This window comes from Canis lupus, chromosome 7, assembly GCF_048164855.1.
Source record: "Canis lupus baileyi chromosome 7, mCanLup2.hap1, whole genome shotgun sequence".
NCBI classification, from domain to species: domain Eukaryota; kingdom Metazoa; phylum Chordata; class Mammalia; order Carnivora; family Canidae; genus Canis; species Canis lupus.
This window is the reverse complement of record NC_132844.1, coordinates 50,739,027-50,763,990: the sequence shown is the minus strand read 5'-3', so window position 1 is coordinate 50,763,990 and position 24,964 is coordinate 50,739,027. Positions and strand designations below refer to the sequence as shown.

The window sequence follows — 24,964 nt, the reverse complement described above, 5'->3', positions numbered from 1 at the left end:
ATTTTCCTCAGTTCATCTCAGAATCTTCTCATCTATATAGGTAAAGAGCTAGGGACAGATTAAGATGCCAGTTTTTGCCATCTCTAAATTAAGAGCTTTAAATTCATAGAGCATTAAAGCATGTGCTTATGCCTCCTTTCCCTTCTTCCCAGGATGGAACTTCACATCCCTCAAGAAACTTTAGAAAATATACACCCGGCCTTACTCCTTATTCAGCTGAACTTGTGGCAGAATGAGCTCATGGCGGTGTCTTATCTCAAGTCAGTTCTTGAGTGTTTAGTTCTCAGTTTTATTTTTCTGTACTAGTTGCAATCTAGTGCATAACACTGTGATATAATTGAACATGACTTGAACAACACCATGGGGCTGAATTAATCACTGCAAGGCAAATCTCCAAAAAGAAATGTAAAATTTTATTTTTTCCCTTTCTATGAATAAATACTTGGGCCTGTTAAAAAGTAGATTCCTGAGGTGATTTGGTGTGTTGATGGAACAAGCACCTGTTCTCTGGATTATTCTCAAACCTGGGTTTTCTAATCCATACTATGGTTCTTCCCAGAGGCTGTTCTACTAAACACTAGTCCTTTGATCTGCTTCACAACCAAAATGATGTGAAATGAAATGAAATAAGCTAAAATAAGATACTTTTCATTGGGTCATGAACATATAAAACCATGAATATTATTCCCACTTCCTAGAGTCTTAGAACACTTAAGTAGCTTATAAAATATACTGCAGTGAGGATGAATAGATTTTCAAAACCAGTGTTTCTCAGAACTGTTAGACTAATCAATTCCTTGTTTTGTAATTATCTATTATAATTCCTCAGAACTAGTATTCTAAGAAACTCATTTGAGGAAATATCATAGCTCATCAATTTCTAGATGCTTATTTTATTCACTTTTTTTATACCTCTAAAATTGGGGTGCTTCTTACATTTGATTATGTCCTGGCTTCAGTGAAATATGACACGGTCGTAGCAACTTTCATGCAGTTATATGTACTCTTTTAGTTATGATTGGGCTCATCTGAGAGAGCTAAACATTCCAAATGAGTGGCTTCAATAACATAGGAATTGATCTACCACCAACAAATCTGGAGATGGGTTGTCTTCCATTAGAAGTATCCAACTCCATGGAATTGGATACTCAGGCTCTTTCTTCCTTGTTCTGTTTTCTAGAGTCTTTCTATCCAAGGTCATAAAGTGATTCAAGAGAGCTATTCCATGTCTATCTATACCCTAATTTCTGCTAGCAGGAAAAAAAATTAAAAATCAATAAAAAAGAATAAAAGTAAAGTACTATTCGTCTCTTTAAAAAAAAGTCTCAGAAACTGCCAATGGTACTTTTGCTTATATCTCATAGACCAGTGCTTAGTAAGGTGGTCACACATAGTACCCAAGGGGGAGTATGGAATGCAGTCACTTTTCTGAGTTACAAATGACGAGCTAAAATTGCTACTTATGTGAATAAAGGGAAATTCTATGAAAAAGGGAAGGATTGGAGAAGAATTAGTACTACCTGCCATAGTGTGATCATGAAATATTGATATTTATAGAAGTGGATCATTAAAAAAATTACCCTAGAAGTAGAAACTAGAGAAATATCCTGGAAGCTAATCCTTCCAGAGGTGGAAGCATGAAGACAAATATTGTTGAAGATGAAAAATTCATTTTGCCATTAGCATCTAGAAAATTAGCCCTATCCTCTCTAATATCAAATAGTTTAGAAGACATTGTTTGGTATTCATGCCTGGGATTGTAAAGGGCAGAACAGAATGATATTCTCTGTTGCCTTCTTTTGATTCTCAGGTCACTCTGATTATCCAAATTTAAGTTGGAGGCAAGTGCAATCAGAGATAGAAGTGGTCACTCACATAGTAGATATTGTGGAGATATGGGCTCATAGTAAGAATGTTCAGAATGTCCAGAATTCGACTGGAGTGTTCTCAAACTGCTCTGTGATTATGTTTGCATTACTCCTTCAGAGATTTTGATTCGATTAAATGTAGGAAGTACTGTAAAAAATTCTCCAGTATTCACCGTTGCCTTTAATTTTTATATTTGTTCGCAATATTTTTAATCTCTAATTTTAAATAGAAATATCAAATAGAGGAGACTGTTAAAATTTAATCTCAAATTTGACTAATGTTAATTTGGGAATGCTAGATTATGACGGAAACTTTTTCCGTCATAAACATTCTAAACATTAGAATTAAAAGAATTAAAAATGCCCATATGCCACAGTGTAAATCTTTTTAAAAATAAATTTCTATTTTATTTAAGTCACTGTCACTTTGAAATTTCTGTCACTCTCAGATACTTTTGCTTTATTAAGCTATCTTTTGACACACACACACACACACACACAGTGTTTGTTGAAGCCAGACGTCTGTTACCTATTCCTAAAAGCTATTATTCTGTGATATTTACCTTTATTTGTAAGCCCATAAAACACTCTTACTTTAGAGAGGCATGCAATAATTAAGGAATAATGGGATATAAAATTTTCTCTTTGCTTATTACATCAGATTATCTGATATCATAAGGCAAATAAAATTGCAAGATAGTGTGTGCCTGTTGATCTTCAAATCCTATGAGCTTATTTTTAGGAAAAGCAATATTAAATAAGTGATAAAAATTCTGAAAGATCCAATAGGTGAGCTTTATGAATTGGATCTGGCTTAGTGGGTTGGTAAATATGTTTTCAATAAAAATGTCATTTTGCTTGTTATTTCTATATTGCCTTATCTTATTGAGAAAGATTAACCATTTGTATTTTTTTAAGCAATAAATCAGAAAAGCAACAAAAGCAGACTGGTATTTATAATCCAACTCAATGTGTTTAGGGGGAAGAAACTTTTTTTTTAAGAATTTAAATCTACCAGTTTGATCTATATTTCCTCATTATCATGAGACATTTATTGCATACTTCCTGTGTGCAAACCAATCTGATTGGCTTTGGCATATGGAAGTCAAATTCTAAATAACTCAACCAGGCTGAAATGTGTGTGAAGTAATAGTTGTATTTTTATTACCTCAACAGAGCAGAAGGAAAATACCCTAGCTATTTTATTAAATTATAAAGTATTAAATAACAACCAACACTGTACCCGTTTTTCTGGAAACTTGAGACAACTTAATACTATCAATTTTTAAAAGCATACTGATATGCCAATAATAATAAAATTGGAAGGTATTAATAACTAATAAGATGGGGATCCCTGGGTGGCGCAGCGGTTTGGTGCCTGCCTTTGGCCCAGGGCGCGATCCTGGAGACTCGGGATCGAATCCCAGGTCAGGCTCCCGGTGCATAGAAACTGCTTCTCCCTCTGCCTGTGTCTCTGCCTCTCTCTCTCTCTTTCTGTGTGACTATCATAAATAAATAAAAATTTATAAAAAAAAATTACTAATAAGATGGGTATATACCTATCAAATTTAGAAAGACTCCCTTGGAGAGTGAATCTATCTCTCTGGAACTATCTATTCAGAGCAGTAAATTTATCCTGCTCAAACTCTAGGTTTCTGCAGTCTGCTCAGTCTAATGGCATAAGGATCTAACTTGGATTTCCATGATACTGCTCTTTAAAAAAAAAACAAAACAAAAGATTTTATTTATTTATTCATGAGAGACACAGAGGAGAGAGAGGCACAGACACAGGTAGAGGGAGAAGCAGGCTCCATGCAGGGAGCCAACGTGGGACTCGATCTCAGATCTCCAGGATCACACCCTGGGCTGAAGGCAGCGCTAAACCGCTGAGCTACCCAGGCTGCCCCATGATACTGCTCTTAAAGATATAATGTAGGCCCTCTACTGTGATCCGCTTGACATTTTTCTATTCTTTTCTTCCATCATCTGAATAGGAGTGTTTTTACTAATGGAACTCAGGATTTAATAACTTTCTTATCAGATGGTAATAGTTTCTTTAAATCAAAACTGAACTCTCATTAAAATTCAAATTTATAGATATTTTCGATGGATACCTTTTCAAGCTGACATGTAAATTCCGAATCTTCCTTTAGTCTTTGAAGCAATTGTATACTTGTCAGAAGTAATTTTGCTTGCAAGACATCATCAGATCAGTAGCCTGACTTGTTTAATGCGGTGCACAATCATAAAACTTTTAAGTAGGTAAAATTTTAGCTTTTATAGACATTTTGCTTCTGTTGCAAAATATTAACATATTTCTGATAAAGTAAGTAAATGATAAATGGAACTTAGTGTTAAAAGTTCTAAAACCTGGATCTGATTTCAGAGGTATTTCTTATTTAACCTTAGCCTGTCATTTAACTTTTAGAAGTTTGTAGCCTCATTCATAAAATACAGTGAATAATTTTTTGCCATGATTATAAAACATAGAACTATTGAGAAGTTAAAATAAAATATTGAGTATTAGAACCCTTTGAAAATTCTAAAGCACTCTTAGAAATGATGTGTGTGAATGTGTGTGTATGCTTAAGTAATAAAAATATAAACAAATTCTTATTTAGTTCGAGTCCTTATTATTTATGGAAGTAAAAATTGTCACTTTTTAGAAAAGTTTGGGGACAAAACCAGGGTATTTGTTTGAGATTTTCTTTGAGTGACTTGAATGGAGCATAACTTTTAATTTACATTCTTGGAAAGACAACAGCTAAAACTGTGTCAGAACCTGGATGGGGGCTCTGAAGATATAATGGTATTGTATATTAGGACTTCCACATTTTCTGAAGCCCTTTTTAATCTTCAAGGATTTTCTGAATATCAACCAATTCATCCCAGTTTGGTTTCCCAATGGCTGGTGTAAAATTGGTGCTCCTTGGACCTTCTAGTGTAGTAATGCCTAGTTGCCACAGATGCATTATTTCAAAATTAATTTCAGACAGAATCACACTCTCTAATATAAGAAGGGACATAAACATAAATGTTATTTATGAGGTCAAGTTTAAATAACACCATGTAGTCTTTCATATGGGTGACCCAAACTCTGATTCAAGGTGATCAGAAAAAATGCACTATATGGTAACCCAGAAAAAATTCTACGTCTTGTTCTTCTGATTTTGCTGTATGTTAAGATTCCCTGCATTAAATTATTTTTAAATATATATGAAATTGAAATTCTACACTACTAATACTTCCAGGGATGTCATTCAGAAAACATGAGTGTACAAAATAAAAAAAATAATGATAAGTGTTATAAAAGGTCACGGCATTTTCTTATAATGGTTATTGGAATACATTTGAAGAAATCTGACATGTCTGCCTCTCTTCTATAGGCTTCTTTACCTGCAACAACTGATCTTCCAGAGTTTTTTATTGCTTCTTATAAATGGCCTGGATGGACTCATGGCCCATTGGACCAAAAAAATTGTGCTGCATCATGGGCATTTTCTACTGCAAGTAATAAAAGTCATTTTAATTACTTCCTTATAATTCTCCTTTAAACTCAAGATTTTTGTACAGTAATTAAAAGGTTTTAAAGTTTAGAATATTTAAATGTTAATGTTTAGTCAATTAAAATAAAATCATATTCAGACCAGAGAAAGCAGCCTGACCATTATATAAAAAACCATTTTCACTCTGAAAATTGGTTTTGATTTCTAGGGTGTAATTTTAAATGGAGAATAAATCAAAAGAGCAACAAATTTCCCAAAATTTGTTTGTCCTTTGAGAGTTAAGGCCAGATGATAAGAAGAATATAAGATACCTTTTAATCATAATATTATCAGTAATATTAATATGAACTTACACATAACTATATAATTCTTATATTCTTTTCTCTATAAATTTGCAAAAATATGCCTCATTATTAAACTACTCTGATGTAAAGAAATACTTCAGAACAAGATAATAATGGATTCAATGGGTTTTATCATTTCAGTTAAAAACAAATTTATAGCCTTGACTCTAAAGTGATAAGAGTAGCTTCCAAATTAGTACTGCTGTTACTTCAAAAGTGTAAGGAATACTACGTTTATAGTTACTTTCATATAAGTTCACAAGTCCAATAAATCAATACTCAGGTTAATCTTAAGATTTGGTCTCTATGTTATCCTCAAAGGAGTATTAACCATACTCCAGCAAATAACTTAACCCTAACATGATGTTGATTGGCTACAATCAAAGGCCTTCATAAAACTATGTTCTAGGCTTTGAAGGTAATTCCATGAGTGCTCAGAAATAGTCTTAGCACAGAAAGCATAATAAAATAGGGACTTTGGTTCTTAGAGAAACCAGCTATGAAGGGTGATATTATTTTGGACAGAAAAGTACTGATATATTTTCCAAATATCATTGCTCATAGTATCAGCTAGTTCTAGAAATGATGCCTTTGGCCAATTTTGCCACTGGAGTAGCTTCATCTGTTAAGTTTATGCTACTTCCTATCCCTCTGAAATAAATGTTCTCTGGATATCTGGTATTTGTCCTCACATATTAGGGATCCAAATGAGGAACCTGTTTGAGCCTTGTTTCATATTGATGGAAAGATATTTAATCAGATAAATCATTTGTCATTTTATGTTCATGTAGTTAATGTGTTACACCTTTTAGATGGTATCATAAGAATTTTGCTTTCAGTTAAAGCTAGTATTTCTGAACATGTTTTAGGAAAGATGTTGCTGGTTAAATACTGAAGATTAACTTGCTAGCCTGGTTTAGATGGCATGTTTTGGTGTCCTCAGGACCCAGTCCCACAGATGGCCTCTGGATTTGTCCCCCTACCTAATTCACCAAAACATCAGAAAGAGGGTTTTCAACACTTTTGTGGTTTCAGATGAGATGGTTTTATATTGTGTGTATTCAGTATGACAAATTAGGCTCATGCTATTTTTTTCTGAGTGTGTTTAAACAAAAGAATAAACTAGGTTCTTTTAAGGATCTAGAAAATTGTGTCAGAAAGTAATAGTTAAAATAAGAAAAAATGTTTTTCAAAGAAGTCGAAAGCTATTAAATAAATAGGACATTTAAAAATATACATATATAAAACAATAGTTATGTGGCCAAATAAAATTCAAGCAAGATGTCAGAAGCTGAATAGGTAAAAGAGTTTGAAATGTCAGGAGTGATGCACGTCACAGAGTAAATGTATAAATAGAGTAAATAAGCAAGGAAAATGATAGAGTGTCTCAGAGGTAAAGGCCAATAAAAGTTTTCAAAAGAAGGGTGGAAAACAATCTGCTAAACTGTGTCATTCTTAAGTATTTCAAGTCAATTTGGGTTAAGCATTCACTGAGATTCAGAAATGTCTGTAGAAGAGCAACATATTGTGTCCTGTTGGAATTTAAAATATTTACCCTTGAGTTGGAATCTACAGATTCATGGGGCTGGGAGGGAAGTCACATATTTCAAGCCTTTGGTTTTATAAAAGAGTCACAGATCGATGAACTGACTGACCCTAACTCAGAAATGGTCCCGGGAAAAAAAAAAAAAAAAGAAAAAAGAAATGGTCCCGGAAGCCAGGTTACTGATTCCTTGACTACTGTTGTCAAAGTATTTTTTTGAACAGGAGAATAGTTACACTCACATTTTCAAATTTACATTTGGTTCTGAACCCTTGTACTAGAAGTCAAAGCATCAAAAATTTTGTATTTTATGAAATAGGGAATTATTTTCTTGAGAATAGCGGAGGTGATAGGAGAATGTCATTTGCTCTTATGAAATATATCCCAGCACAGTAAGAGATGGGAAACAGGGAAGTAGGAGGTTATAGATTGAACAGATATTGAGCATTTAAAATGTGCCAAATTGCACTGTAGAATTGTACATATGCTGTAGTTACAAAAAACTCTGTACATACAGAAATACATATGTAAATGAATTATTTAGAAATGAATTATTTTAGAATAATTCTAAATTAACACCTTGAGAAGTTCTAGTATATAGACAATTTTAATGAGCAAAAACTACAACTTCTTTCGAGAAAATTGGATGGATAAAAGAAAGTGTATGACTTTGTTACCATTAGAGGCATCCAGATGACTCAGTCGGTTAAGCATCTACCTTCAGCTCAGGTCATGATCCCAGGGTCCTGGGATGGAGCCCCTCATTGGGCTCCCTGCTCAGTGGGGAGTTTGCTTCTCCTCTCCCTCTGTCCTTTCTCCTGCTAATGCTCTCTCTCTCATAAATAAATAAATAAATAAATAAATAAATAAATAAATAAATAAAATCTTTTAAAAAATCTTGTAAAAGTAACTATGTTTAAATATCAAGAACAAACTATACCAACCATTGAACAACACAAAACAATATTTGTACCAAAATTTTCTCATGATATTATCATTTATGTTTATGATGGTAGCATAATCAAAAAGATAAATAGTTTTCTGCTACTGATAGATTGATTTCCCTTTTTTATTATTCTGTGAGGATAGCATTGTGATTCTTGTTCATCATTGTAATTTCTAGTGCTTAGTACAGTGCCTGTCACTTAGTAGGCAGTCAATAATATGTGTTAGGAAAAGGAATGAACTGATAAACCATGGAACTTTTTTTAAAGATTTTATTTATTTAATCATGAGAGACACACACACACACAGAGAGGCAGAGATCCAGGCAGAGGGAGAAGCAGGTTCCAAGCAGGAAGCCCGATGTGGGACGCGATCCCGGGGCTCTGGGATCATGCCTGGAGCCAAAGGCAGATGCTCAACTGCCGAGCCACTCAGGCGTCCCAACAACCATGGAAATTGTATATTGTTATAAATTTATATCAAGTCTAAACAAGGTGAATTCCATGTCTATGTAGTAAGATTAGGATCATGATTTTCGAAAGTATTATAAGGATAAAAGTGTGCTGTGTAGTTTTTAGATATAAGATTCATATTAGAATAGATTAGCTTTTGAATGGTTTTCTGAGTGGTCAACCTAAATACCAGTTTAAAAACCTAAGATTCAATTTATTCTAATATATCAGATTAACATGATGAATTTCCAGTTAGTATTTCTATGATAAGTTTTTCTAATTTCCTCCATTTAGTTGCATTCATTTCAAAAGTTATATATTTATCTGTGACTATTCATGAGGTACAGGAGTTACAAATGTAAATGAGATATGATTTTTGCCCTCAAAGAATTTCATTTGACAGACTTCTTAATGAAAAATTCATAATTGTATAGAACATGAAAGGAACTATGGACTAGAAAAGTCTTTGAAGTTGATAAGACAATTGAGCAATACCAAAATTGGATAAAAATTATGAATGAAATTATGACCCAGTTGACTTTGCTGGAATATATAGATACATTAATGACATTGGTTTTAATTTTAAATTACATAAAGTTCTAAAGACTAGGATTCAAAAAAGAGCTATGTAAATTATTAAAAATGACATGTACCATTTGAATATTAATCAATATTCTATTTGAAACAGGTGTGGCAGCTGACCGAATAGCAATTCAGTCCAACGGTCGATACACAGCCAATCTGTCCCCTCAGAATTTGATCTCTTGCTGTGCCAAGAACCGACATGGATGCAATAGTGGAAGCATTGATAGGGCTTGGTGGTTCCTGAGAAAACGTGGGTAAATAGCTGCCCAACATACGTTTCTAGGATTCTTGAGTTCTGTTCGGGGTTAGAATAAAGAAAAAATAAATTGCAAGATTTTTACTAAAAAATGTACAAGCTACACCTAGATAAATGTGTATATTACATTTAAATATACACTATACTTGTTATCTACTAAGATTATAAACTATTGGAAGCAATTATTTGAAACATGTATACATTCCTCACTAAATTAATAGAAAGGCTTAAGTAAGCATTGTCTTGTTGCTCTGAGTCAAACGACTCTACTGAGTCCCAATGGGAATAGATATGCTGATATCTCTGCTGAGCCTTTCAGTTACTCAGGTAGATGGATAATTCCAGGTAAAAATTAGATTAAGACTGAGATGAATAGGGATGCCTGGGTGGCTCACATTTGAGCACTTGCCTTTGGCTCAGGGCGTGATCCCGGAGTCCTGGGATCAAGTCCCACATGAGGCTCCTTGCATGGAGCCTGCTTCTCCTCCCTCTGCCTGTGTCTCTGTCTCTCTTTCTGTGTCTCTCATGAATGAATAAATAGAATCTAAAAAAAAAAAAGACTGAGATGAATAAATAATTTATACTTGCCTCAGCTTATCAACATCATTAAGTGTCACCAACCCATTTGATGGGAAAAGGCAGGCTATATTTTCATACTCTCATGTAGTCTGATACCTACTGCATTCTCATATCTACTATAAGAGCTAATCTACTTAAAAGCTAGGTTATTTGGGTAAGGAAGTTGCAGCTGATTACCAGTAATATACATATATACTGCTCACCTATCCATTTATCATCCACTGAGTACTCTAGGTTTGCTAGAGAACAGTCAGGTGCTATGAGAGCATGGATGTTAGATATTGATGGGTGGCAATAAATTTATTTAAATAAATGTTCATACATTTTGCTTAATAATATGGTGCTTAGAATGAACAACTCAGGCTGATACCTCTCTGGTATAGTAGTGCTTGGTTGGCTTCTGTTTTGTACTATGACAAAAATTAATACTCTTTAAAAGCTTAGAAGTATAAATTAACACTGAGACTCAACTAAATCTTACTATATTGGTTTGCTTAGGTAACCATAACAAAATACCATAGATGGAAAGCTTAAACACCAGGCCTTTATTCCACAGTTCTGGAGGCTGAGAAATCAAAGATCAAGATAGTAGCTGATTTAGTTCTGGTGAAAGCCCTTTTCTCACTTGTCTTCTTCTTGTGTCCTTACATGGCAGAGAGTACTAGTATCTCTTCCCCTTCTTATAAAGGCACTAATTCCAGGTGGGATGTCACCTGCATCACCTCATTTAAAGCTAATTATCTCTCAAACGCCCCCTTCTAATACCATCATGTTAAGGGGTAGGGCTTCAACATATGAATTTGGGGTGGCACAATTCAATATATAGCACTCATTATCCCAAAGTAATACGTTTAATGCAAGAATTTTTTGAAGTGAGTATAATCTTTAATGGCTTTGCTTTCATCATGTTTCTTGCTCAGATTCTCTTACTTGGTTGAACACTTGAATTTTTCTGAAGCAAACCTATTGGATACTTCTATGGCTAATTCAAATTGAATATATATAAAATCAATTTTTATTGTTTATTTTCCTTATGATCTTCTATATTAAATAAATGATGTTAATTTTGGTACCAAATAATTTGTACTTGTCTATGTTCAGTTTCAAAATCAGAAACTGAAAATGATTCTGTTTGTTTTGTGCAATGTATGTGTCTCATATCTTTCTACTCTATTAACTTTTAATATTATATTAGTGTATAGTATCTCTCCTGAAATATCATGAACTACAGAAACATAATAAGTGAAATCTTATGAGAAGGTACTTATAACTCAATAAAAATATAAAGGCAAAACAAAACAGCTTTAATTATAAAACTTACAGAATTATGCAAAATACCACATCTAATAATAAAATCCTCTCTTTCACATTAAATGTAGCTTTTCTATATTATAGTTATAAATGCAGAATGAAGTCCTTCCCCTATTAATATTACTACAGATTTTATTGACAGTCACTGTAGAAAATTAATCTTTAGGAAATTCTACACTGTAGATAAATTATTTATTAAAATGGATTGAAACAAGATTTTTTAAAATGATAATATAAATGAGGGGTCAGAGTAGAGTATAATATATTGAACTGGTGTGTTGGAATTAATCTGCATTTTGAAAGGTACACATGTAAAGAGTTGAGAAAATTTATAAATGTTTAATTCAGTAAAATGGCACATAGGATATATTATGGCATCTTCCTAAGTATTACCTCTTTGCTTATTCCTCATAGACTGGTATCCCATGCATGCTATCCACTTTTCAAGGACCAAAATGCTACCAATTATGGCTGTGCTATGGCAAGTAGGTCTGATGGGAGGGGAAAACGGCATGCCACAAAGCCATGTCCCAACAACATTGAGAAATCGAACAGGATCTACCAATGTTCTCCTCCATACAGAGTCTCCTCCAATGTAAGTCTAAATGGCAAGTATTAACAATGGTTAACTTTCTCAAAAAGATATAGCTCTACTGTTCTTAAAACTATTCAAATACTATTATATCCTAAAATAATTCTAGTTTCAGATATATTTTTTTCATAATCTTAAAGTGTCCATTAAAGACTCTCAATTTCTGATCTTTGTAATATTAGCAGAATGAATGATTTTATGGTACATATTTACATACTTGACAGATAAAAGCTAAATCAAACCTTTTTTCCCTGACTTTTTGGTGGTAGTAGCTCATTGTGTCAATCCTTTGTCTTACTCCACAAAATAATTGAAGTAAATATAGTCCTAATGGGAAAATGACTTCTTAGATTCTAGTTTTTCATTTTGAAAGCCTGGGCAAATTTTACTGCATCATACCAGTGTTACCCAGACCTCACTTTCAGAATATCTGAACCTTCAGTGACTTCCAGTTACTTATACGGTTTATATTATGGTTTAATATTCTTACCATGGCATATAGGTCTTGCTTGATTTGGTTCTGACCTACTACCTCTACAGACTCTTGTCCTGCCTGCATCTACCCCTCCACCTGCTCCTAATGCACTTGATAAATAGGACTACTGTCTGCTCCCTAGATACATCATGCTCTCAATGCTTCTCTACTTAGCCAGGTGATGATTCCTCTGACCCAAGTGCTTATCCCACCTATTTCCATCTGGCAAAATCCCATACATGGGTCACGGCCCCAATAAAAACTTTATCTTGTCTGTGAACTTTTCTTGACTCCTACATAGTATTAATTTTCCTTTTTTGTTCCATCCCTAGGAACTTTGTGCTTGTCTCTATAGTAGAACTTATTATATCATAATGCAATTAGTTGTGCTATCTACTCCACCAAAATGTAAATCCTTTGAGGACAGTTACAGGGTTAATATTTGTTTCTGTCCTAGTTTTTCGTATATACTCTGTGATCAATGCATATATATGAATGAATGAATAAGGGAATGATCTGTCTTTTTGCTGAGGGTTGTGTCACACAGTGGGCGACAACATAGAAATCCTTATATAGTATAGCTACACTGAGGAAGCTCACTAAACCATCATCTGGGGTTGTTCTTGGGATCAAAAGAATGGAAACGACACAAATCTCCACTGTTAAAACATGGTTTTAATTAATTATTTTTTCTTCGTGACCATAAAAAGTTATTACTTTATTTCCTCTTTATTCCAAAATTACCAGCAGTGGTAGAAGTCAATAAAACAAACGGGTGCATCCTGTCTCTAGTAACTTGATCAATGTGGTATTTCACATGTGAGTATTTCAAGGCATGATTAAAAGTAAATTATAAATGGTCATTCAAGGCACATTGGATTGTATAATTCTTAAATAGATTATATAGCACCTAACATTATACACCACACAATATTTTTAGTATGTTCTGATAACAATAATGATGTTCATTGATATTTTCCCTTCTAGGAAACTGAGATAATGAAAGAAATCATGCAAAACGGACCAGTTCAAGGTAAGCTTGGGTGAAATATAGTTGTGTTTTATTTCATTAATAAACAACATTACATTTTAATTCATGCAAGAGGAGCTTAAGAAAAACTTTGTTTTAAGTGTTCATAAAGTTTCAACAGTTCTAAGATCAGTGTAATTATAGGATATGTGCTTACCTAGTAACTTCATTATCTGCCATTTTAAGTAGATAGACACATTCATAAATTGAATTCCTAAATATTAATGGCACATTTGATGAAGTCTGCTAAGTCCTTCTGAAAGTGATCATGGACCAAACAGACAGTCAAATATGACATGGTAAGTGGTGAAGCTCATTTATTTTTTCAGTTGTATTTAAGAATCATGCATAGTATTAGAAGTTTTCTCACTTTCATTTTAAAGAGAATAGGTAATGGATCAAAAAAAATCAAACTTTAGCTATAGAAAAAAATCTAAAAAAAAAAAAAAAAAAGAAAGAAAAAATCTAAATATTTTCCTTTTTCCATAAACTCAAAATAAGTAAGTAAGCCAGGGTGATCTTTGTGTTTTATAAAATGCTTTCTATTTTGATCAACTTTGTAAATGTGTTGTGGATAGTAAATTAACAGTAAATAAGAAAATAATATACCAACTTGACATTGACTTTGATTTTTAAGATATCAGCTATGATATATAGGTCCTCTGTTTATCTATTGAATATTTCATTTTTCACCACTGCAATGGATGGAGAAAAATTCACAGAGTATATTCCCTGTACTAAACACTGCCTTGAAGAACATGGAAAAACAAGCTCAGCAAGGTCTAAAATGGAAATTCAGGGTACAAACACTTGAAAGATCCAAAATCTGTGCAGTGAGATGAACCAAATAAATTTATTAACCAAAATTAAAATTAAAACATTTGATATATACCTAAGGAATTATTAGTCAACATCTACTTTTGCTTTTCTGAATGCTGTCCTAATTAGTATTGGTTCAACATCTAGCAGGAACCATGGATTGTAAAGTTGTATTGGGAGAATTTTTATTGATCATTATCACCACTTAACATTTATTGAGAAACCAAAGCTTACACTAAACATGTTCTGAATTTAATTCTAGAAATCCTGGGATCTTAAAAAAAATGAACAAATGAGAATCTTTTCCCCTTATAATTATGTAATTTTAATTGGCTCTTATAAGACTGAGGGATTCATGTGTAATTTACATGCATGCTTCAGTAAGTTAAGTTCGTGCGACAAATTTAAAGGAACACAGGCATTGGAAGTCAAGGCTGAATTTAAAATTCCATCTTTGACATTTGCTACTTAAATGACTGAGTGAATTACTTAAGCTCTCTGAATCTTCAAGTCGTTGTGGTACTGTTTGAAATGTCTTTCTCTCTTAATCACTCAGAAGAAATTTGGATCATAATTCTTTAAATTGAGAGCTCCTTAGGTTTATTTTATGGTCAAGTACTTAAATGCTTATGAATTTCACATAATGAATAAAAAATAATCAAAATGGGAAATCATGGTAAGAATCAAAAATAAACATTTTAAAATAGGAAAGTTGAAATTCAAATTATTCAACATGGGTGTCAAGAATATACCCCCTGCCAGCCTGAACCAGGAGCAGGAGATAGAGCTGTAATCAAGATGGGCTCCATTCTGCCCTCAGCCTTGTTACATTCTGTTTAGTAAGTTTGCTGCAGTTTTCCAAAAGTAAAGTTGCGCTACAGTTACTTATGTAGTTATAGCTTTATAAACTCATCAAGTCTGTTTTGGTGTCAGAAACTGAAGGAAGGAGCCCCCTTCAAGTTAATTATTATGGTCTCTGTCCCACACTTCTTCAGTTGTCAGTGTTTCTCAGCAATGACGCATTCATGGTTCTTAGGGAGAGTTGAGAAGAGCTGAAGGGGTCAATGGTTCTATAGAGGAGAAAAACCACTAGCAGTATCTTCACACTTATGTAAGAGCTGGTTGACTCATCCTGCTGTAGATGCAATGTGTTTGTCTGCACAGCATTGCCTGGGCAAACATAGAGCATTTTCTCCTCTTTCAGTACAAAAGAGTGTAAAAGGCTATAGAATGCTGGATAAATAGCACTGTGTGCATTCTTCTAAAATCTGTAGAATTAAAAATAAGTTTAGGTGCTGAAATGAGAGCAAAGTAAGATCTGCATAAATTACAGTTACATAAATTCTTAAAATCCTATGGGAATGTATTTTATTTTACTTCATTTTATTTATTTATTTTGGAAGGAATATATTTTGAAGTAGATAAAGAAGATTTGACCTCTTTGGAGAATATTTAAATGGCATCAGAAAAAGCATGAAACATTAAAAAAGAAAATAAAAGGTGGGACATGAAAAAGTTGTATTTGACTTGGGAATAGAAGCTTAATTTTAGGATCTATCAAATGCTTATGACCTTAGTTTTTATTTTATTTAAAAAGCATGTCAAACTAATACAGACAAGCATGTGTACCTATCAAGGTATACTTATCTAGTCCCACCTAGAAATATTTTAAATTTATGTCTTCTACAAGTTTAAAGTCTTCACCCTGAATTGTCTAAGCCCTTCCATAGAGCAGCACATGATACAGAAAAGAAGTAATCAAGATAAGGGAATGAAGGAGAGCTTTATGATGTATAAGCTCTTGGTTTCACTCATACGGGGAATATAAAAAATAGTGAAAGAGATTATAGGGGAAAGGAGAGAAAATGAGTGGGAAAAATCAGAGCAGGTGACAGAACATGAGAGACTCCTAACTCTCGGAAAGGAACAAGGGGTAGTGGAAGGGGAGGTGGGTGGGGGGGTTGGAGTGACTGGGTGACAGGCACTGAGGGGGGCACTTGACAGAATGAGCACTGGGTGTTATACTATATGTTGTCAAATCGAACTCCAACAAAAAATATTCAAAAAAAAAAAAAGAAAAAAAGAATGCAACAGTGGCTTACCTCTTGAGAGCCAGGAGAATGGAATTTTGTCAGAGTATTCTTTTGCCAAAGGTTTGCTTTTTATTCAAACTCACCAAGGAAAGGTTTGTATTTACTTCCAAGGATTAAGGACAATTGCATTAAGCCCTGTTTGCCAGGTTCACCCTTCACTGTTAGCTTAATTGTAGTTTTAAGAGGCTCATGGTGAAGTCCAAGGTTAATAGATAAACAGCAATCAGTAGCCAAGTGCAGTGGGGCTTCTCTGCAAGGGTCTCAATTTCTGGTAATAGTGCTTCTGTCAATTAAGAATAGATGGTGTTTTAAAGATATAATGTATACTTAAGTAATATTCTAAGTGGCTAAAAGCTGTTTTTATAAGAGAAAAACAACAAACAAGTATTGCAGCAATTAAATCAAGTAGGAAAGAAAATTAAGTTGAATTGCAAAGTCCCTTCTTAGATTCTCCTCCTGGCAATTTAACCACTGATTGTTCTGTGAGAATTTATAGAGATTTTTTTAAATAAAGATTTTTAAAGAGATTTGTTTAAAACTGTTTTATTATGTTGGGTTTTATTTTAGCCATAATGCAAGTCCATGAAGATTTCTTCCATTATAAGACAGGGATATATAGACACATTACCAGAACAAATGAAGAATCAAGAAAATATCAAAAGCTTCAGACACATGCTGTCAAACTCACTGGGTAAGGCAATTTCTTTAAAATCTTCATTTAATGCTTTTGGAAAATGAAACTGAACATACATGTATAGAGTGCATGCAGGTGCCAGAATTCTCCTTGGTAGGAGAGAATTCCATACAAATTAAAGATTATCCAAACTTTGGCACTATATAGTCATTATTTTAAAGTCTGGTTAAAGGGTAACTCAGTATTCTGGAAAAGATGACCATTTCCTATCTCTCACTTGAGTGTGTCCTAGAAATCTATTTTTAGGGTAAGGGAAATATATTATTGGAATAAGTTCTGTATGTGGCATAAGCAGGGGAAGGGTACAAATTCAAGTATATAAGGATTTGGGAAGAAGATTTTAGATGGAATTATGACTGGCAGTGATTAATCAGGAAAAAGGAATAGGGTCACCTTTATTTCAGCACAAGAATTTTTTTTTATTTCTGCACGTCTTATAGAAATTACACTTTTCAAATTGTGAGTAAAATACATTCATCTCTACCAGGGCAGGAAATAGTTCAAAATTGGGTTGCATTTCAAAAGTAAATAAGTAGTTTCACAAATAAGATCATGCTCACAAAAAGAGTGTGGTCACCTGAAACTACTTTCCCTAGTGTCTTCTCCAACTCATTCTAACTCTGCTCCACCTTTAGGCTCTTTCTCCTAATGTCTCAGTCCAATTCAAATGAAATGCTACAGGAAAGTTTTCTGGGTCTTTTTCTTAAATTTCCATCGTTTTAAACCCTCACTTTTCTCACTTTGCCATCATGGTAAATGACTTTGTCTCATTGAACAAGTCTTTCCTGTTTAAATTTGGTTGAGCTTGTACAAAAGTAATCTCAACTCCAACCAAATCTCTGCTTTCTTCTTATTGATCTTTGAGACATTCTGAGTCAGTTCTAGGGTATGTAGATAGTTATCTTCTGTGATATCTCTTCAGTAGTCATCCCACCTTTATTTTAAATAATCTTATATTTCTTTTTTTTAAAAAAAGTATTATATTTATTATTCATGAGAGACACACACAGAGAAAGAAAGAGGCAGAGACACAGGCAGAGGGAGAAGCAGGCTCCCTGCAAGGAGCCCCATGTGGGACTCAATCCCGGATCCTGGAGTCATGCCCTGGGCCAAAGGCAGACGCTCAACCGCTGAGCCACCCAGACATCCCATTACTCTTATATTTCAATTACAAAATTACCATATTTCATTGAATCTAAGATACTCATTTTATGACTTGTCTTGATTTTAGGCATGTGAAAATATGTGTATCTTAGAATGGAAATACATGGCATTTCAAGTTAATGTAGGATACTGAGAAACTACAGATGAGGAAAAAGTGTAAAGACAATTTCACTATCCAGAAAGAACCTTTCTTGAGAGTTTGAAGTATTTTTCATTTCTCCTAGGTGTATAGCTGGAGAGAGAGAGAGAGAGAGAGAGAGAGAAGAGAGAGAGAGAGAGAGATGGCTAGATAATTAAATATATTTCAAAAAAACGAGATATGGAAGTACCTACAATTTTATAACAAAGAAAATTTTGCTAAAGTATTCATTAGCAGTATATAAGAATGACAGTTCTCAATATTCCTCTAAACACTGGCTGTTTGTTTTTCCATTTTAATGGTTAATTCTGTACTGCTTTGGTCACTCAGTATCACTCTTCTGGGGCCTAAGATAGTTTCCCATTACCCTACATTTTAGGTTATATGGAACAATATGTTTGCCTTAAATTTTTAAAAAGTATCACTTAAAAAATAAAAATCTATATATACTCACTAAATTCATATACAGTCCATATATGCTCATAAGAATATATTACCTAGAAAGAAGATAGTTAAAAAAATCATCCCAAATTATATTAAGCTCACACAATCATTATTAATATTTAGTGAAAAGCATGTGAAAGCAAGTAAGTCTGTTTCTCTGTTGATGAAAAGAGAGACAAATGAAAATAGAAAGACAATAGATAATGATATTTTAAAATGCTAATGTTCAGGTTATTTTTAGTTGAATTTAATGAAATGAGATATATTTGGTTCTTTAACAAAAGGAATGCTAGTTCCTGAAAGAACCCTCCACACTTCAGAAAAAAAAAATACTTTAAGAGAACTATAGGTGGGAGCAATAAATCATTTTTAACTGTGTATTTCCATTTAAGATTATATCTATTGACTCATTTTAAAAAAGATTTTATTTATTTATTTGAGACAGAGAGGGAGAGCACAAGTATGTGTGTGGGAAGTGCAAAGGGAGATCCAGACTCCCCACTGGTCAGGAAGCCTGAGCAGGGAGGGGGTTTAATCTCAGGACCCTGAAATCATGATCTGAGCTAAAGGCAGACACCCAATAGACTGAGCCACCCTGGAGCTCCTATATCTATTGATTTCTTAACAAACTGAAGAAATTTATCATTTTTATACTTCTCCTCACATCTCCTCCTTTCATACCTTATATTTATTAGAATATTATGATTTTTATATATTATAGGATTATAGAATTTGCATTCTGCTCTGAAGCCATAATATTAATAGTTGTTTATTGTAGAGTCAATGATAAGCAAATATTTTTGTGATGGCTTTTCTGTCCTTGAGTTTAATTTTTAACACTTATTTTGTTGAATTGTTTTCCAGCAACTCTTTTTTTTTTTTTTTTTAATCAAAAAGGACTCTTAATGCCTGTGGTCCTTAATTTCTTACATGTTTGAGAAAGTGTCTGTTTTCCTTTAATTCAAGAATAACATTAGCTATAAAATTCTGGTACTACAGAAACTTCAGAACTTTGAGGATGTTGCTCTAGTGTTTCTGGCATTGAGTTTTCCTGCAGAAAAATCTCTAGCTAAGCAAATGTTTTTATTTCCTTAGACATGATATAACTTTTTCAATTGATATACTCATACTAATCTTGTTTCTTCCATCCTTGAATTAAATATATTCACTTTTAAAGAACATACTATTACATATTGTATCTTCTATATCTCCTATTATCTTTTTTTTAGGTTAGCTTATTTTTGTATATTTTTGTTATTGAAGTTTGATTTGCCAACATATAACACACAGTGCTTATCCCATCAAGTGCTCCCCACAGTGCCCATCACCCAGTTACCCCATCCCTCCACCCACCTCCCCTTCCACTACCCCTTGTTAGTTTCCCAGAATAATGAGTCTCTTATATTCTCTGTCTCTGATATTTCCCACTCATTTTCTCTCCTTTCCCCTTTAATCCCTTTCACTATTTTTTATATTTCCTGGATGAATGAAACCATATAATGTTTGTCCTTCTCTGATTGACTTACTTCACTCAGCATAATACCCTCCAGTTCTATCCACATTGAAGCAAATGGTGGGTATTCATCATTTCTAATGACTAATATTCTATTGTATACATAGACCACAGCTTCTTTATCCATTCATCTTTTTTCTTTTTAAAGATTTTATTTATTTATTCATGAGAGACACAGAGAGAGAGAGAGGCAGAGACACAGGCAGAGGGAGAAGCAGGATCCATGCAGGGAGCCCGACGCAGGACTCGATCCCAGGTCTCCAGGATCACACCCTGGCCTGAAGGTGTGAAACCACTGAGCCACCTGGGCTGCCCTCTATTCATCTTTTGATGGACACCTAGGCTCCTTCCATAGTGTGGCTATTGTGGACATCACTGCTATAAACATTAGGGTGCAGGTGTCTCAGGTTTTCACTGCATCTGTATCTTTGGGGTAAATCCCCAGCAGTGCAATTGCTGGGTCGTAGGGCAGATCTATTTTTAACCCTTCGAGGAAACTCCACACAGTTTTCCAGAGTGGCTACACCAGTTCACATTCCCACCAACAGTGTAAGAGGGTTCCCTTTTCTCCACATCCTCTCTGACATTTGTTGTTTCCTGTCTTGTTAATTTTCACCATTCTCACTGGTGTGAGGTGGTATCTCATTGTGGTTTTGATTTGTATCTCCCTGATGGCAAGTGATGCAGAGCATTTTCTCATATGCATGTTGGCCATGTGTGGGTCTTTGGTGGAATTTCTGTTCATGTCTTTTGCTCATTTCATGATTGGATTGTTTGTTTCTTTGCTGTTGAGTTTAATAAGTTCTTTATAGATCTTGGATACAAGCCCTTTATCTGATAGGTCATTTGCAAATATCTTCTCCCATTCTGTAGGTTGTCTTTTAGTTTTGTAGACTGTTTCTTTTGCTGTGCAGAAGCTCTTTATCTTGATTAAGTCCCAATAGTTCATTTTTGCTTTTGCTTCCCTTGCCTTCATAGATGTATCTTGCAAGAAGTTGCAGTGGTCAAGTTCAAAAAGGGTGTTGCCTGTGTTCTCCTCTAGGATTTTGATGGATTCTTGTCTCACACTTAGATCTTTCATACACTTTGAGTTTATCTTTGTGTCTGGTGTAAGAGAATGGTCGAGTTTCATTCTTCTGCACATGGCTGTCCAATTTTCCCAGCACCATTTATTGAAGAGACTCTCCTTTTTCCAGTGGATTGTCTTTCCTGCTTTGTCACATATTAGTTGACCATAGAGTTGAGGGACCATTTCTGAGTTCTCTATTCTGTTTCATTGATCTATGTGTCTCTTTTTGTGCCAGTACCACACTGTCTTGATGATCACAGCTTTGTAGTACAACTTGAAATCCAGCATTGTGATGGCCCTGCTCTGTTTTTTTTTTTTTTTTTTTTCTTCAATATTCCCCTAGCTATTTGGGATCTTTTCTGATTCCACACAAATTTTAAGATTATTTGTTCCAATTCTCTGAAGAAAGTGCATGGTATTTTGATAGGGATTGCATTAAATGTGTAAATTGCCCTGGGTAGCATTGACATTTTCACAATATTAATTGTTCCAATCCCTGAGCATGGAATATTTTTCCATCTCTTTGTGTCTTCCTCAATTTCTTTCAGAAGTGTTCTGTAGATTTTAGGGTATAGATCCTTTACCTCTTTGGTTAGGTTTATTCCTAGGTATTTTATGCTTTTGGGTGCAATTGTAAATTGAATTGATTCCTTAATTTCTCTTTCTTCAGTCTCATTGTTAGTGCATAGTAATGCCACTGATTTCTGGGCATTGATTTTGTATCCTGCCACATTGCCAAATTGCTGTATGAGTTCTAGCAATCTTCGGGTGGAGTCTTTTGAGTTTTCGATATATTAGTATCATGTCATCTGCGAAGAGGGAGAGTTTGACTTCTTCTTTGCCAATTTGAATGCCTTTAATGTCTTTTTGTTGTCTGATTGCTGAGGCTAGGACTTCTACTATGGTGAATAGCAGTGGTGAGAGTGGACATCCCTGTCGTGTTCCTGATCTTAGGGGAAAGGCTCTCAGTTTTTCCCCATTGAGAATGATATTTGCTGTGGGCTTTTCATAGATGACTTTTAAGATATTGAGGAATGTTCCTTCTATCCCTACACTCTGAAGAGCTTTGATCAGGAATGGATGCTGTATTTTGTCAAATGCTTTCTCTGCATCTATTGAGAGGATCATATGGTTCTTATTTTTTCTCTTGTTGATGTGATCTATCACATTGATTATTTTATGAGCGTTGAACCACCCTTGCATTCTGGGGATAAATCCCACTTGTTCATGGTGAATAATTTTTTTTAATGTACTGTTGGATCCTATTGGCTAGTATCTTGTTGAGAATTTTTGCATCTGTGTTCATCAGGGATATTGGTCTATAATTCTCCTTTTTGATGGGATCTTTGGTTTTAGAATTAAGGTGATGCTGGCCTCATAAAATGAGTTTGGAAGTATTCCATCCCTTTGTATCTTTTGGAACAGCATTAGTAGAATAGGTATTATTTCTTCTTTAAATGCTTGATAGAATTCCTCTGGGAAGCCATCTGGCCCTGGACTTTTATGTCTTGGTGGGAGGTTTTTGATGACTGCTTCAATTTCCTCCCTGGTTATTGGCCTGTTCAGGTTTTCTATTTCTTCCTGTTCCAGTTTTGGTAATTTATGGTTTTCCATTAATGCATCCATTTCTTCTAGATTGCCTAATTTATTTGTGTATAGCTGCTCATAATACATTTTAAAAATCGTTTGTAATTCCATGGTATTGTTTGTGATATATCCTCTTTCATTCATGACTTTATTAATTTGAATCCTTTCTCTCTTGTTTTTAATAAGGCTGGCTAATAGTTTATCTATCTTATTAATTCTTTCAAAGAACCAACTCCTGGTTTTGTTGATTTGTTCTACAGTTCTTTGGGTCTCTATTTCATTGAGTTCTGCTCGAATCTTTATTGTCTCTCTTCTTTTGCTTGGTGTAGGTTTTAATTGCTGTTCTTTCTCCAGTTCCTTTAGGTGCAAAGTTAGTGTATTTGAGTTTCTTCCAATTTTTTGAGGGATGCTTGTATTGCGATGTATTTCCCTTTCAGGGCTGCTTTTGCTATATCCCCAAGATTCTGAATGGTTGTATCTTCATTTTCATTAGTTTCCATGAATCTTTTTAATTCTTCTCTAATTTCCTGGTTAATACAGCCATCCTTTAGTAAGATGCTCTTCAACTTCCACGTGTTTGGGTTTCTTCCAAATTTCTTCTTGTGATTGAATTCTAGTTTCAAAGCATTGTGGTCTGAGAATATGCAGGGGACAATCCCAATCTTTTGGTATCAGCTGAGACCTGATTTGTGACCCAGTATGTGTGGTCTATTCTGGAGAAAGTTCCATGTGCACTTGAGAAGAATGTGCATTCAGTTGTGTTTGGATGGAAAGTTCTGTATATATCTGTGAAATCCATCTGGTCCAGTGTATAATTTAAAGTCCTTGTTTCTTTGGTGCTGCTGTGCTTATAAGATATGTCATTTGCAGAAAGCACCATGTTGAAGTCTCCCAGTATAAGTGTATTATTATCTAAGTATGTCTTTACTTTGGTTATTAATTAATTGATATACTTGGAAGCTTCCACATTAGGGGCATAAATATTCATGATTGTTAAGTCTTCTTGTTGGATAGACCCTTTAAGTATTATATAATGTCCCTCTTCATTTCTTATTACAGTCTTTGGGATAAACTTTAATTTATCTAAGGCTTGCTACCCCAGCTTTCTTTTGAGGACCATTTGAAAGGTAAATGGTTCTCCAACCTTTCATTTTCAGGCTGTAGGTGTCTTTAGGTCTAAAATGAGTCTTTTGTAGACAGCAAATAGATGGGTTTTGCTTTCTTATCCAGTCTGAAACCCTGCATCTTTTGATGGGATCATTTAGCCCACTCATGTTTAATTGATTTTTTTTTAATTTTTATTTATTTGTGATAGTCACACAGAGAGAGAGAGAGAGAGAATGAGGCAGAGACACAGGTAGAGGGAGAAGCAGGCTCCATGCACCGGGAGCCTGATGTGGGATTCGATCCGGGGTCTCCAGGATCGTGCCCTGGGCCAAAGGCAGGCGCCAAACCGCTGCGCCACCCAGGGATCCCAGCCCACTCATGTTTAGAGTAATTATTGAAAGATATGAATTTAGTGTCATTGTAATACCTATTCAGTCCCTGTTTTGTCGATTATTTCTTTGGGCTTCCTTTTTTTTTTACAGGGTCCCCCTTAATATTTCTTGCAGAGCTGGTTTGGTGGTCACATATTTTTTCAGTTTCTACCTATCTTGGAAGCTCTTTATTTATCCTTCTCTTCTGAATGAGAGCCTTTCTGGATATAGTTTTCTTGGCTGCATGTTCTTCTCATTTAGGACCCTGAATATATCCTGCCAGCCCTTTCTGGCCTGCCAGGTCTCTGTGGAGAGGTCTGCTATTAATCTAATATTTCTCCCCAGATAAGTTAGGGATCTCTTTTCTCTTTCTGCTTTAAGGATTTTCTCTTTTTCCTTGGAATTTGCGAGATTCACTATTAAATATCAAGGTGTGGAATGTTTTTATTGATTTTTGGTTGGGGGGACCTCTCTATCT

At 34.4% G+C, this 24,964-nt stretch overlaps 1 protein-coding gene across 2 annotated transcripts in view; it reads left to right on the top strand.

The window, feature by feature from the left end:
* TINAG (tubulointerstitial nephritis antigen) overlaps positions 1-24,964 on the top strand; it is a 92,708-nt gene that overhangs the window by 21,148 nt on the left and 46,596 nt on the right. For both annotated transcript variants that reach the window (XM_072832556.1, XM_072832557.1), the window contains exons 5-9: positions 5,255-5,378; positions 9,347-9,497; positions 11,804-11,984; positions 13,444-13,489; positions 16,966-17,089. In XM_072832556.1, the coding sequence (XP_072688657.1) occupies positions 5,255-5,378; positions 9,347-9,497; positions 11,804-11,984; positions 13,444-13,489; positions 16,966-17,089 (626 nt within the window). The remainder of the gene's footprint in view (positions 1-5,254; positions 5,379-9,346; positions 9,498-11,803; positions 11,985-13,443; positions 13,490-16,965; positions 17,090-24,964) is intronic.